This window comes from Barbus barbus, assembly GCF_936440315.1.
Source record: "Barbus barbus genome assembly, chromosome: 29".
Lineage (NCBI taxonomy): Eukaryota > Metazoa > Chordata > Actinopteri > Cypriniformes > Cyprinidae > Barbus > Barbus barbus.
This window is the reverse complement of record NC_136757.1, coordinates 23,750,219-23,767,053: the sequence shown is the minus strand read 5'-3', so window position 1 is coordinate 23,767,053 and position 16,835 is coordinate 23,750,219. Positions and strand designations below refer to the sequence as shown.

Sequence of the window (16,835 nt, the reverse complement as noted above, 5' to 3'; positions counted from 1 at the left end):
TGAGAAAGAATGATTATATGATTGTTCTGCTGTTACTTGACTACCAAAAAAAATAGTTTGACGTCAAAAAGCCACTAGATCACTGATGTGAAACTTCTAACTGCAGAGCAGTAAAAAAAAACATATGTTGGCCTTAGCGCATAATACATTAAATAGTGTAGCAATCATTTTTGTCCACACAATAAAATGACATCATATGCAAGTCAGCAACCTTAGAAACAGAACAAAAGATCAGATTTTGCGCAATACTTTCAAACTGAAAACAAACAAGGACAATAATAGGACTGTGTGATATACTCCTTAATATTTATGTATTTGCAGTGAATTAGCTTAAAATCAATTTTATTCATTTATTTACATAATTTTAATTTAATTTTATTCATTTATTTTTGTAACAGAGGAACCATCATTTCTACCAAAGGGTCACTGATGTCAATTAGATTAAAAATACATGAACTGAAACACATACACAAATAATAATAATAATTATTTTTATTTAATTTTTTTATTATTATTATTATTAATCATCATCATTATTGATGAAGTCATGTTTTCCCACACTATTTTTCAATAAATTAACACAATAAACCAATAAATTAATAAATAATAATATTAATAATAATTATAATAATATAATTTTAAAAATATAGTAAAATATTAACATTAAAAAATACCTATTATACTAAAAATAATATATGGCTACATATATTTTTTACATTTATGAAAATGCCAAACAGGGACAAACTTCTGATCATATATTTTTAAGTGATGATGCATCTTAAATTCAAAAGTCATGATACAATATTTAGGAAACTTAAAAGCTAAAAATCCACATGAACAATATTGCAATGTTCACAATCATCCTTAAAGAGATAGAAAATTCTCTCTTCATTTACTCACCCGCATGCTGTTCTGCTGAACACAAAAGAAGAAATCTTGGCAAAAAAATATGACCCCCATAACATTTTTCAACACAATGGAAGTCAACTGGTTTGGTTACAACTATTTTTTTTTTTTTAAGTATTATTTTATGTTATACAGAAAAAAGAAACTCATACAGGTTTGGAACAACTTGAAGCTTAGTAAAAAAAAAACTACCTTTTTTAAATTGTGAATATTCAATTTGTATTGCCCAGTAGTGTAGCCCTAGGTCTATTTATGAGATCAGACAATCTGGCAAGGGAAAAATATGGGCATGAGAGGTTAAAAATGCAGAAGGCTTCCGGGATTCACAGAGCTAAGAACAGCTGAGTCCTGTTTCAGACGTGTTTAATCTCCATCTCTCCTTTTTAAAACCACTCAGCTTCAAAATGGCCACCACAGCGACAGAGATCAGAAAAGCCGAGGTATCCTGTCTTAAATCATTACTTGCACTTGGTCTTAAAATACTGGTGATCTTTCACATTAACTGCCCTTTCCCCAGAGCACCTAAAACATCATCCAGTTTGTAAATCACACCAATTGACTGGCAGAAAGCAAATCGTCCTGTCCTGCATGCTGCTCAATCGCTGTAAGTGACAATTATATTAGCGTTTGTACAGAAATCAACTGAAAAGCCAATGCACACTGATTTCCTGACAGAAGCGATAGAAGCAGACCACCAGTCGTGATAATGACCAATATAACTTCATTAGCACACAGACCTACAAATCAACCACAAGATGTTCTCAACATTTCAGTTACGACTGCAAGCCATAACGTCAGGATCATTTGCTGATGATAGCAAGAAAACTACTGGCTGAATACCTCAACAGAACTGTCTGCACAACTGCCACAAATTGCCCCGAGTGTGAATGGGACTAAAGACCTTCTAAGAGACATGAACAGAAATCTGAACAGCAACAGCAGGATTTGCAGTAATGTTTTGTAAGAAGAGACAGTGAGGATGTGCTAAAAAATACAGTCAACATGAAGTTAAGTAAAAATATATAATATTATATATTTACTACATATTTATAGTATGTGCAGTATGTACACACACACACATTTTATTTTAAAATATTTAATTTTAATAACTAATTTAATTTAGAAATATAACTTATTTTGACTACATATTCTGACATATAACTAAACTGTTTTGTGTGTGTATACTGTACATAGTAATGCACACATTTTTTACATAAAATTTAAATAAAATTTAATTTTTTCCTTTGAGATTAAGTTTTTGTATTAATGTAGTGTATTATACATATGAATGTATATATGTACATACTGTACATATAGTGTGTTTTTATTGAATTTTAATATTTAAATTAATTTTATTACTTTAAGAGACTTTAAGTTTATTTTGACCAAATGTTGATACAGTGTTTTGATGTTTTATTGTGTATATCGACCCACTACAATCTTTTATAAGTATTCCTGATATTGATTAACATATCAGCCTTCGTGGAAAATTCCCTCAGAAACACCACTGAGAAACTGGTGGATGTTTAAGATAGCTCAAAACTAAAAGTCTCCTGAAACCTGATAAAATTTACCTGAAACCTGATAAAGACAACAGATGCACATCGGTTCTGTGAATCTCTTGCAGACCGCATGCAGTATGAGCAAACGAACATGCGCTTTTATCGCGGCACCAGAGAAAATAACTTTATCCTTGCTATCGCTGTCTGTTACAGCTATACAAAAGTGCACGAATGGAAGGCCACTCCAGGGTCAATTCCAACAGCAGCAAAAATTGCATGCTCTGACCTACCAATACATTGAACAAATCTCTGGCAGCCATTGTCACGTACAAATCCCTCATACTGCCAGATTCAATCCACCTAGATCATAATCTATCCCCCCCCCCCCCCCCCCCCAATTGGCTCCAGCAGAAGATTTTGTCTCCTAATAACACAATCCACCACATTCAAAATCAGCTTTTATTCACCGGGTGACAAACAAAGAACAGACCGCCTTAAGCACTTGCTTAATATGATTATCTTTCCTCTAATACATTGGACTAATAGGCTTTGTGGCTATAATTTTCACACTCCCCTGCTCATTATAATGCAGCAAATGCAACTCCATTTGTATTTATTCCACCATATGTGGCTGTTTACTGAATTGGATAACTGTGTTGATACCATGTAATGTTCTACTTTGTATTTGTCGCAATGCATCAAATTATCCTGTTTAGTGCCACTCTGTTTCAAGGCCTTTGACTCAACAATACGTAAATGCATTGAATTATTATTGCAAAATATTAAAGTGGTATACTTTTTTTTTTTTTTAAAGCACACATTTCATGCAAAAATAAGTTTGTTTGCTATAGAATAAAAAATAAACACTAATATATATATATATATTTATTATAATTTTTTTTTTTTACAAATATTATGGACCATAGTGATGGTGTCAGGTGCTATGCTATACCTAAATAAATTAATAAATTGTTTTGGTCATATACAGTATATAATGTTACATAAAAATGCCATGCCTAGCAGCACACACACACACACACGCTCTAGACAAGTTGAGCTGTAGTCCTAGTGGGAGATCCAGGTCTGCCTCCGGTTCCCGTTCCCACTAATTCCCTGTCGCCTCTCTACTGCCTGTGTCAATAAAAATAGCACAAACCACCAAAAATAAGAGCTGTGAAAACTGCTGAATCTTGAACACAACTGGTCAAGCAACATCACTGACTATGTCCATTGCTCTGGTGAGAGTTTGTGCTGCAGAATGAACGTGCCACTTTGAAATTGTAATAAAATCTCAGCACAGGAAAACACTTTGCATGCGGCACTTTTCTACTGGGAAAATTAAGATGCATGTTTTTGCATTTAAATATACAGTGTGCAAAACCAGGCAACTGTTTAATGAATTTAAATTAGTCGACAATATCCACATATTTTTATAAGATTTTTGAGCACAGTGTCTCCTCTTTCATTCAGGTTGACTTAAGATGGGTTTAATCTCAAAAGCGGAGAAGAAATGTCAAACACAAAATAAATACCAAAAGGTGTGTCTATAGTCCTGAATTAAATAAAGGTGGCTTTTGCAAAATGTCAACAGATCTGACCCAGAGCAAATTAGATTGTTTACTCCCATACCTCATCTTAAAAATCATTCCATCATTGTTGAAGGTGAGAGGGAAGAGACACGTCGGGGATCATCCGAATGATGTCAGAGGTTAAACCAAATAACATTCGCTCCATCACACTGAAAAAAATGATCCATGACAGTTTGATATACAGACGCCATCTAGGAGAGCCATTGATGGCCTATAATTATACAACTACTCTTAAGAGCGAGACCCTCGCCTGTGGGACTCCATATATCAGGATTCATACGCCCCCAAATAGCCTCACAATCCTGTGATGGATATCCAGCACAGATAACAGCAGAGAAGGGAAAACCATATATCTGCAGGGACTTAATAGCTTTCACATCCATCCACTGTCAATGTGCTACAACCAAGGCCAGAAGACTTTATTATGCATACAGGAGAGATTGACGAGAAATAAGGTATAGTTGAAAGGATGGGGTTGAAATTCTGATTGCATTTCCAGTCACAATAAACATCGAAACACCAAAAGGATGGAAAGTGGAGGGGTTTTGAAGGATACTTTTTTTTAATTCGAGCCACAGCTGATTGATTTAAACCCATTTTTTTCCTGGATCAAACATAAAATACCATAAGTACTATTGTGAGAGGAAATAAACGGCTTTCAGAAGAGAATAAGCAGGGTTTTGTCATTAATCCGGCTGAAAAAGCACATGAACGTCACGACATAATGAAATGGGAAGTGTTTTAGAGTCGTCGCAGCATACTTATTAAGCTAGGGGACATGCTAGGTATCCAGTGTTTTATCCCATACACACATAATGGCTATGTTCAGTCATGCAGTTACAGCTTTCATTACAGAACAGCAGGCTTCCAGGTTTTTGGAGGAGTGTTTAATTGGCAGCGCCGTGTTTGACAATCATCCCGAAGAAATGAATTTCGGCCCACATGTTTGGACTTTCCATCCCCATTGTGTCCAGCACACAATTGGTAAACATTTCTCACATTGTCTTTGTTTGGCCACATTGAATTGCTGTGCGCGCCAGTGGGGAATTGCTGGACAGAAAGCAGACATCGGCTGGGCACGACTTCGCAGATTCTCCAAAGATTAATAAAAGTATCTGGGTTTCCTCCACATCTACACTTCGTCCTGATGAAAAGCTACCCAGGCTGTCAGCAAGTCTGTTCACTTTGCAAATCCTAATAGCTACTACAACTTAAGCAGCTTGACACATTTGAGAGGAAAATGAATTGATATAACTCTATTTAACTTCAGGTGGCTGCTATCATCCTGTGCTGAGATGAAGTCTGCAAGTTGTGATGGCCACTGCTCATTTTTTGGGCTCTACAGGATGGCAAATGTTTCTTACAGCTTTCAAAATCCTCAATCCCTCCAGCCCTTTATAGTAAAATGCCTGTAAGTCAAAAAGCCGACAAGCAAATCAATTACCTGCTCTGAAGAACCAGTCAGATGTTTTAGCCTGCAGTTACCAGGGTTACAAATACAGTAGCAGCTTAAAGAAACAGACTGTTCACTCAAGAACGGATGTTCTGTCATTCTTTACTCACCTTCATGACGTTCCAAACCTGAATGAGAAGGAAAAGACATGTTTGGCAGGATGTTCATGCTATTCTCTCCCATACAATGACAGTCAATGGTGACCAGGGGCTGTCAAGCTCCAGAAATGACAAAACGGCAACATAAAAATTCATAAAGCATCATAAAAACAGCAGTCCATACAAACCGTGCACTATATTCCAAGTCAGAAGGCATATGATCAATTCTCTATAATCTGCTCTAATTTGTGTAATGTGAATTTGAGAACATCCAAATTGGGAATGTCACAAATAGGATAAAAGAGACATTTCGCAAACCTTTGAATTAATGAATGAGATTTCAGATTCAAGACGTGAGGCTCGTTCACAGCAAAAATTATAATTATGTTAGTGTCCACGCCATTGAACAATTACATTTAGTTTCAGCTGAAAAAAACATTTTTATCAGCTGGACAATCAACAATATCATTCCTCTCTTTCATCATCATTATTATAGCTGTGGTATGGATATAAAAAAGGTTCCAAAAGGGGGTTTTCACAGTGAATAACCATTCTGGGTTTCCCAAAGAACCATTATTTTCAAAGCACAAAGAACATTTTTTCCACTTGTACAATGGAAATGTTCTTCAAAGTTCTTCATGGAACCACAGATGACAATAAAGAACCTTTACTTTAAAGAGTGAACCTATTCTCATAGAATTAGAATGTTTATGAAAACATATAGTCATTGTTCTTGAGGCAAACAGCCCTGTAGATTGTAGTGCATGATTTGTGTGGGCTCTTTTTAAGGTCCTTTTGGTGACCACTGGTCAAAATTCACTTTAATTTTACACAAAATGGCTTCCAAACATCTCTTTTTGTGTTCTACCAAAAAAAAATATATCATACGGTTTTGGAAAGACATGAAGGTTGGTAAATAACGACAGAAAGAGAGATTTAAAAATCACTGCAGCTGTTTTGTTCCAGAGTGTGATCGGGTGTGTGTCTGCAGGAGTAGACCTTAAAGAATAACACGGGTGGGCCGACAATGAAAAAAATCTCCAGGTACAAGGAGATAATAAGTCCATCTGACCGTACCATACAATAATGTTACAGCCTGCAACTTAAAACTAGCTTACTGTGACTCCTTTGGCCATTATATAACACACACACCACATCGCTGAAGGAAAGCTAAAAAATGCAAATCCTTCTTTTACCTGTACGCCTCACAGGACCCTTAAGCCGATTTTTAACTACTGCACGACAGACCAGAGGCTTCACCTATTATACTCAACTATAAAAATCAAGGCACAAAGAGCAGCACGAGGAATTACAAATCGTGTCCATCAAAGTCTGAACGCTCCAGCACAGCAGGTGAACAGTTTTATTCGTCCCATGAGATCCCACCCCTCCTCTCTCTCTCTCTTTCTCTCTCCCAAGCGAATATTTTATTAATAAACATCAGAAATGGATGGCAGACGAATTCACGTTGATTAATTAACAACCCCTAAAATAACTTATGCAGCACAAAGCAAACAAGCCCAGGCAGTTTGATAAATTGGCAGGGCACTTCAGTTGTGTTGCGTGCTAAAATGACTCAGTTTCACAAGATGGCCAAATAAAGAAGTGTCATTAGAACAAGAGGCTCGTGTTGATGTTGATGCTTCAAAAGCAGGACTTGACATATTCCTGAAAGTGCGTTGTATTATGCACACTTCCACTGAGAGAAGGTTAGAAGACGCCACGTGAGGATGATAGCAGTAATAAACAGCTGTTATGGCCATGATCCCATCCTTAAACCTCTATAATCAGGATTGCTATAAACAGCATGTTATATACATTCCCCCATAAATGCTCACAGCAGATTACAGTGGCTGTGAAATGCAGGCAGTGGTGAGACAGAATTTTTCAAACAAGCTTTGAAATAGACAGAGAGAGATAAAGAAAGCAAAGATGCAACACCCTTCAGCACGCTGAGCTCCACCGTCAGATCTGTGATGTGCTCTCTCTCTGCAGTGAATGCATGAATTTCCAGCACTCATGAGTGAAATTTTCTGGCAGACATGCAGTCGCTCATACATGGAGGGGCTGAGCTTAATCCCTTAGTTCTGTGTGAGCTGCATAATAGAAACAAATGTATTCCCTCGTGTGCAGAGGGCATAGAGAGAGGTATCATCTGACACTGGTACTATATCACTCTGAACGCTTGAGAACTAAAGGGGCTTATTCTTTACTAGCAATAAACTTATTTTGATTGACGATTAATCTGTCATTATTTTGGTATTGTCATATTATCAGTATCCGCTTGGGCAACAGTCAGTTGCAAAATTTACCAAAGATTTTCTGCTTTCAAATAATTTTGAGTGATTCTTAGTAAATACTGTGTATAGCAAATTATTCTTTAAATTCTCCAATTTTATTTGCTGACACTAAATTGTACTTGTTCTGACAAAGAGTATGCAATGCTGACCATTTATCTCTTTTTGTATAGCCTATCAATATTTAAATATTATAATTATTATTATTATTGAAGGACTTTTTTCTGCATGTGCAATTATTGTGGCCTAACTAATTTTCTATTATATTATATAAATTATATATATATATATATATATATATATATATATATATAGCCTATATCAAACATAGTCATATTCCTTAAATCAAAAGCAATTAGTTATAAGACACAGAATAAATAAATAAATACAATATCTTACTATAATTTAATCAAATATTTGTTTAAACAAATAGTTTATTCCTCAAGGTTTGAACGCATGACGTGTTCGAGAGGCAAAACATTCAGCTCTGAGTAATATCTCATGGACTGTGTTTGCTGTCTATATAAACGCAATGAGACCTGCATATGGTCATATTTATTGTTTTTGACCTGCCTGAGCATCACGAATGCATCGACACTAATAGCTCCCTACATGATGCGCGTGAAACATACCTGCGATCTATGCCGCTGTCCATCCTCGAGTTCTGAAACACTGTTCATGATTTTCCATCGATCATTTACCATTCTCTGGAATCCTTACCATCCGAGAGTTGTTTTCATGAGCATGAGGAGAGAACGGGACTGTCAGTCTTAAATTCCAGCATCCAAGAAAGAGAAAAGGGAGACAACACAACAGTCTACGGGAACTAAAACTACTTCACAAGATGATCCGCACAAACCTACTGAAAACCGGGGCACAGAACTAGAGATCCACACTCATTTTGTAAAATAAAATTATACGTACTTCTGAGGGACTTGTCCCTCACCCCCAAAAAGAAGCAAACAAGAAAATGCAGTCCGAAAGCAGATCCGATCTCCTCAAATACTGAGGCGAAGGTGTGACGGTTTGCGGATGATGCCAGGTATTCCTCCTCATATATAAAACTTTCCCTGTTAAGTCTATGAGAAACAAAAAAGACGCGGATTTAGATAATAAACCATAAAGTTATGCAAAATAACTGTGTGCTGGGAGTCCGTTTGATTTGCTTCATTCCTGTGGTGTAAGGACACGCTTGTGGTGGAGAGCTCCTGAAATCCGCCCCCTCCCAATCTTGCGTTTAAACCGCGTCTACTGGCGAAGTCCGACCTGTGAGCGAATCATTCCTTCAGAATCGGATCTTCTCCGTGAATCATCCGAACCGGTTCACTAAACTATTCGCTCACCGCACGATTCGGCCACGAGTGAACAACTCTATGACTCATTCGACAAGAAATCGAACATGTCCGAATCACAATGAGCCGAGAACCGATGAGTGAGTGATTTTTCTGATGGTGAGAATAGCAGAAACACACACACACACACACACACACACAAAACCTAATAAAACGTAAATTATTCAACAGACATACATATTCAATAAATAAATTAACAAAAACAAATAGTAGCCTATTAAAACATTTTAAAAAAAGTCTAGTCAGGAACTGTAGCCTTGAGTAAATTATAGTTATAGCATTGTTTATTGGACTTTTTCACATTTCCGGGTTTCTAAGCAGCGGAAGTCGCCATAGTTGGGTTAACATCGAGAGCAGTGAATGGGAGAGTATAATATCCATAAAAGTAAAATGAATCATTCTAAACCTTGTTTGAAGGTTTTTATGGTTGTTTTACGTTCATATATGGATTCTCTTCAGTTTATTGATAGTAAAAAAATGTAAAGATACAATTGTATTTGCTAAAGAGCTGAATTTAATAGAAAAGTGACCTCATATGCTGTCTTTTGGATTATTGACATTTAGTTGCTGTATTTTCTTTGTATTCTTGTCAAAATGTATATTTGTACATTTATATCTGTAATGTAGGCTGTAAACCCACGTTTATTTTTATTTTTTTTATTTTTTTATTTGGATGTCTTGATATAATTGTATATTTTTCTTTGTTGTAATTCTAATAAAAAAAATAAAAAGTGAATGGCAGAGTACCACAAAACTATATTTTTGCTCAAACAGCAAGTGTTCACATATTAAAAAAAAAAATAAAAATAAATTGAGAGACTGATAATGGCAGTCAGAAGAGAGAAAGATGTCAAATGTACTGTCCCTCTCATAGATGCTGCATTAAAAACACCCTCGCATTAGCGTTAGCTAGGTTTTTTTGTAATTTGATGCAAAGGTAATATAATACAAAGTATTGTGTTATGAATGTACATTCATTTAAAAAATATATATATAAATATAAAAAACATTTGAGGAGTTACGATGCTGATGAAGTCTTATGAAAAGGGTCCATTATGCTGCGTTCACGCTATTTTGCAATTACGTAATTCCAAGATGCAATATGTGATGTTCAACTAAGTGCTGTTCACGTCCTCGGACTGGAGATTATCCGTTTTTATAGCAACAAAATGAATCCACGTGAAATAATGTTACTGGTAGCTGTAAAACACCATACAAGCATCAGTTGCTATGTAAATGCGTTATTATTACAATTTAATAACGCATTTACATGGGAAGTTGCATTTACAAGGGGAAGTTGTGGCCTAATGGTTAGAGATTCGGACTCGTAATCCAAAAGTTGTGGGTTCGAGTCTCAGGCCGGCAGGGATTGTAGGTGGGGGGAGTGAATGTCCAGCGCTCTCTCCACCCTCAACCCTTGAGCAAGGCACCGAACCCCGAACTGCTCCCCGGGCACCACAGCATAAATTGCTAGTCTACATCTTCATTGGCAAGTCAATAACACAAATTTTAAAACAAATGTTACAGAATAACTGATTACTTACATTTGACTACTGGAAGCGACGCCATTTTTCACGTGGTACAAGTCGTAGCTCTCAAAAATTTCCCAGTTCACAAATTGTAATTACGAGTTCTACGAGAACGTGAACGCTTTTTTCAAGTTGGTATCTGGTAATCACGGTAATTACGATATGGCGTGAATGCACCTTTACTAGGCTACATATATTTAAAAGCGTATGGTTGCTACAGTCTTAATTTAGACACAATAACAATAAACACAATTATTAATAATATTTGGTATTTGGATAAACATTGAAATTTAATCATTCAAAACAACTTTTTGAATCGCTTCTGGAAACAAGCTGTTTGAAGGAACAGATTCATCCAGACACCACTAAAACGCCAATTTAACAGAAACCGTTACTAGCATAATGAACATCCGTTCAGACTTTTTCCAGCTGTATGCAATTTAGGCACAAGGAACAGTAACCAGCTACTTAATATGTGTGCTTGTCAAACCGCCGAGTCAGCTGGAAACCGAGAGTTGCCCTCTGTCAAAAAGCAGCCTTCTGCAAATAAAAAGTCTCTGAATAAGATGCTCCAAAAAGCGAAGGCACCAACAGCAGCTTGGTAATATAGGCTAAAACAAGATGCATCTCCCTGACAACTCGAAAAAGATTGAAAAACAGTTTTTGTTGTTCTTAAGCTTACCAAAAAATGGATTTGCTTTTCAAGATAAGTTGTTGCATAAAATGTATTTATCTTCGTTTTACACATACACCGACTGGCAACAACCTAATAGGGACCCCAAAACAAGTGACTCCACAGGACCTCTGAACGTGTCCTGTGGTATCTGGCATGAAGACATTAGCAGCAGATACTTAAAATCTTGCAAGGTGGAGCCTACATGTATCAGATTTTTAGTCCAGCACATTGGCCAGCAAAGTGTTTTTTTACTTCATTGTTGTCTGTATTTATGTAGCACCGTGGTCCTGCGAGGCACAACATTTCGTTCCACTGTATGTCCCCACATGTAGCGGAATGACAATAAAGCTCAACTTGAACTTGTACATTGTAGTCTGTATAAGAAACGTCTCGGTTACGTATGTAACCCTCGTTCCCTGAAGGAGGGAACGGAGACGTCACGTCGGTAACCGACGAATTGGGATCTCGCTTAGAGAGACCAATCCACTACGAGTGTATCTAAACGAGCCAATGCACATTGGCATGCGATTATTACATCCTTCTGCCGCTGATCACAGCGTGAGTATAAGTAGGCAGCAGGTGCAGCGCATATTCAGGTTTTCGCTGAGGGCCACCAAAGGGCCACGGATACTGCCCCTTCCAGTGTCCTGTGCCCCTATTTTTTGGCGCAGGTCAGGGCTTAGCACAGAAGACCAGTTACTGTTTCTATGGCACTACCCACTCAGTAAGACTGGATAACACTGGAAAAACGTACCCGTTCCACTTGGAACCGGACGATGCGGAAGCCCACCCTTCCCGAAGGAGGTTCGGAAGCACTTACGCATATGATCAACCGTTTAGGTGCATATGGAAGATTAGAGGAGATTGTAGCCTCTTGGACAACGCCGTAGACGGCGCTCTCGCCGAAGTGATGGTGTCAACTACCGCTTGGGGTAGGTCACCTAGAACCGCCAGGGACCAGACATGAAGTTTCCAGAGGTCTGGTCGCGGGTGCCACAAGGTGCCCCGTCTCTGAGTCAGTAGATCCTTCCTCAGAGGAATCTAGCAAAAAGGGGCTGTCACAAGGAGGATCAGCTCTGGGAACCAAGTCTGAATGGGCCAGTATGATGCCACGAGCAGGACCTGCTCCTCGTCCTCCCTGATCTTGCACAGTGTCTGTGCGAGAAGGCTCACTGGGGGGAACGCATACTTGCGAAGGCCCCGCGGCCAGCGGTGTGCCAGTGCATCCGTGCCGCGTGTTCCCTCGGTCAGGGAGTAAAACAACTGGCAATGAGAGGTCTCTAGAGATGCAAACAGGTCTACCTGAGCAGGTCCGAAACGTCTCCAAATCAGCTGGACTGTCTGGGGATGGAGTCTCCACTCTCCGGGGAGCGCAGCTCGTGACAGCTTGTCGGCTGCCCGGTTGAGCAAGCCTGGAATGTGAATGGCACGAAGCGACCTCAGATGCTTCTGACTCCAGAGGAGGAGGTGGCGGGCGAGTTGCGACATGCGACGGGAGCCTAGACCACCTTGTCGGTTGATGTACGCAACGGTCGCAGTGTTGTCCGTGCGGACCAGTACGTGCTTGCCTCGTAAGCGCCTCCTGAGACGGATCAAGGCCAGGCGTACTGCTAGCAACTCCAGGCAATTGATGTGCCAGCGCAGTTGGGGGCCCATCCAAACCCCCGACACTGCAAGCCCGTCGAACGTGGCGCCCCAGCCGGTGGTGGTGACTGCTGCCGCAGCTGCCATATGCCCCAGGAGCCTCTGAAATTGTTTCAGTGGGACCGCTGTCCTGTTCTCCGAATCCAACTCCATACCGAGAAAAGAGATCCTCTGCGTCAGGGAGGGTTTTCTCTTTTCCCAGTTGACCCGAAGGCCCAACTGGCTGAGGTGTGAGAGCACCAAGTCCCTGTGTTCGTACAACTGGTCCTGAGACTGAGCCAGTATGAGCCAGTCGTCGAGGTAGTTGAGAATGCGAACTCCCTGTTCTCTCATGGGAACAAGGGCTGCTTCCGCCACTTTCGTGAAAACATGGGGCAATAGGGACAGCCCGAAGGGCAGGACCTTGTACTGATATACCCGTCATTCGAAAGCAAACCGCAGGAATGGCCTGTGGTGCGGAAGGATCGACACATGGAAGTACGCGTCCTTCAGGTCGATCGCTGCAAACCAATCTCGGGGACGGATGCACCCAAAGATGCGTTTCTGCGTGAGCATCTTGAACGGAAGCTTGTGAAAGGCCCGGTTCAAGATGCGCAGATCCAAGATTGGTCTCAACCCACCGCTTTTCTTGGGTACAATGAAGTAGGGGCTGTAGAACCACGTCCTCATATCGGCTGGAGGGACCGGCTCTATCGCATCCTTCGCCAGGAGGACTGTGATCTCTGCACGCAAGACAGGAGCATCTACCGCCTTCACTGAAGTGAAGTGGACGCCCCTGAACTTGGGAGGACCCCAGGCGAACTGAATTGCATAGCCGAGTCTGATAGTCTGACGGAGCCAACGAGACGGACTGGGAAGCACTAGCCAGGCTCCCAGAAACCGCACAAGTGGCACCAGCGGAACCACCGACGTACCCGCAGTGGGGCAGCGAGGGGAATGCAGGGACCCTGCTCGGGCGTCTCCTTGCCGGTCCGAAGCAGGGTCAGCGTGTGTGCAACACCAACCTGCGTTCTGGCAGAGGGTGCGTGAGTAGTACAATTGACCGCACTCCCGAACCACCCACAGCTGCTCACTGGCGAGAGAGGAGGGTGAGTGTGAATCAAGACTGGCTCGTCCACAACTCCCCATCCCCTCTGGGGACCCAGAGATAGAGGAAACTGCTCTTTTGTTGAGAAACAAAAGATTCTACGCCCGTACCTCCTCCGGGGGAGGGAGTGGTGCGTTCACCATCTCCCGAAGAGCATCCTCCTCCACCTCCAGGTCGCCCGTCTCAGGGCCTCTTGCTCTTTCACTTGCCACCATGTTTGGCGGGGGCCTGAACGGGCGGGGTGGCTGCCCTGCGACCAGCTCAACGGCGCTGCTTTGCTGGAGGCTGCTGCGTTTGCTGCGAGTAGACTGAGGTGCTGCCGCCGGCGGCCGGGTGGAGGCAGCAGCTGCACGCCGGGGCAGGATGTGCCTGATGGCCTCAGTCTGCTTCTGTGCAGCAGAGAACTGCTGGGCGAAGTTCTCCACTGCGTCGCCAAAAAGGCCGGTCTGGGACACTGGGGCATTCAAGAACTGCATCGTCTCAGATTCCCTCATGTCGGCCAGACACAGCCAGAGGTGGCGTTCCTGGACCACCATAGTGGACATCGCACGGCCCAGAGACCGCGCAGTGACCTTCGTCGCTCGTAGGTCTATGAGAACTTCTGGGTCGTGCCCACCCTCGTGCAGGTCCTTCAGTGCCTTGGCCTGATGAACCTGCAACAACGCCATAGCGTGTAGGTCGGAAGCAGCTTCACCACAGGCTGCATAAGCACTGGCGGTCAGGGCCGATGAGTACTTAAGGGCCCAGGAGGGGAGCGATTCCTCGGAGGGGAATTCCTCACCGTCACCGTAAGACCAGTCCGGCTACTGTCAGAAGTAGCGCTCCCCCAGCTGCCGCCAGGTGGAGCCCTAGATCTAGGCAGAGGTACGGGCACCCCGCCCCTTTGCAGGAAATGGAGTCTGGTCTGCGACTCTGCGACGGTCATTTTCCCGCAATGGGAGCATGACTCGTCCACGAAAGCCGCCTCAGCGTGATTAATGCCCAGACACGAGAGGCAGCGATCGTGACCATCCCCCGGCGCCAAGTAACGACCGCATCCAGAAACGCACGGATGGAAGGGCATCTTTAAAAAGACGTTCCACCCATGAATGCTCTTTCAGAGAAATTACTCTTTTAGTGTGCTGAAGCGCACAGGGGAGATGGCCGCTTGCAACGCAATCAGGGGGTAGTGCAAACCGATGTGTGCAATCCACTCGAAAGGAAGGAACAACCGCCGCTGAAGCGCCGTGACACCAGCACAAGAGACCTCCAGAAAGCGTGCTTAACTGTCAGACACCATAATCGATAGGCTTTGTCAGGAGCAGAACGATGAACCGCTCGGCTCCGAAGCGAAAAGCTGAATATGCGCTGCACCTGCTGCCTACTTATACTCACGCTGTGATCAGTGGCAGCTGGATGCAATAATCGCATGCCAATGTGCATTGGCTCATTTAGATACACTCGTAGTGGATTGGTCTCTCTAAGCGAGATCCCAATTCGTCAGTCACCGACGTGACTCGGAGTGACCGACTGATAGGGAACTTTTCAAAAACACAAAGAAAAAACTCAGATCTTTTGACTTGCCCATTTCTCATGCTTCCAAAAAGTGAAATTCAGAATCTGACTGTTCACTTGCTGCCTATATATCCCACCCCTTGACAGGTGCCATTGTAACAATAAAATCAATGTTAGTCACCTCACCTGTCAGTGGTTTTAATGTTGTGGCTGATCGGTTTATGATGCTCCAAGACACATTTGAGATGGATTTTCCCGATTTGAAACACAATCTTGACAAACAGTTACAGCCATTCTGGTTTTTCTCCATTCAAGTAGACAAGAGCTATACTTGTACGGTTAGAAAGGCGTAAGGCCCAGAGGGTGTTACAAATATGATTGCAGATTTGCCTTAAAGGGTCTAAACTGAATGATAAACACAGATAACCTATATTAATTACTAACGTAAACTATTTAAAGTCCTCATAAGCCTCTATTTCTTGCATGGGCCTATAAAAATGAAATATTCAGATACTGTACGAAGGCAGGACCTCAGCTGGAACAACTCAATTTTTTCGCTGATTGGCTTTAATTAATTGACATAGTTTTGTTCAAAGCACAAAGAATTCATATCAAAACCACTCGTTATTTAGTAAAATGAAAAACATGATTAAAATTAATCAAAAGAGCAAACTTACTTAAGGCCAAATTCATTTTTTTCAGAGCTGAAGGCAGACAAAAAATGAGCTCCTACTCCAGAAATAACCAAATTAGTCTTAATTTATCAAAAGTCCTCAAGGGGTTTGGATAAAAATCTGAGCTGGCGAAAGGAATAAAGGGGAAACTCGAGAAACTAGCTGAAAAATCCACAATCAATCAAGCAGTCAGTCCAATAGACCAACTGCTTTGTCGATAAGTTGTTTTTTTTACCTGTCCATTTACCTCACATTCATCAGCCCACTTGCTGCTGTCATCGGAGTTCCCCGTCTTTCTCGCCTCCTCTTTCACTCTCCAGCTATCTGTCGATCTACATCACAGTTTTCTCTCCTTTTAGGCCTTATATTACAAATGCAAGTTACAGTGTTCTGTTCTCACTCGAGTCGCTCCTCCGCGGTCTAGACGTCAGATGTTGACAGCATAATTGGCAATTACTTGCCATTTTGCTTTGATCCACATCTTTAACCTTCCAATACATAACATTTACTGCAAGGTTATTTTACTCTGAATAG

General features: G+C 41.3%; 1 protein-coding gene across 1 annotated transcript in view; it reads right to left on the bottom strand.

The window, feature by feature from the left end:
- The window catches only part of LOC306849376 (fibrinogen C domain-containing protein 1-like), a 113,819-nt gene extending 104,724 nt beyond the window's left edge, over nt 1-9,095 (bottom strand). Inside the window, exons 1-2 of the mRNA XM_079384340.1 lie at nt 8,770-9,095; nt 8,478-8,560 (exon numbers count right to left, since the gene is read on the bottom strand). Of these exons, the coding sequence (XP_079240466.1) occupies nt 8,478-8,549 (72 nt within the window). The 5' untranslated portion in view covers nt 8,550-8,560; nt 8,770-9,095. The remainder of the gene's footprint in view (nt 1-8,477; nt 8,561-8,769) is intronic.
- Nucleotides 9,096-16,835: the final 7,740 nt, after the last annotated feature.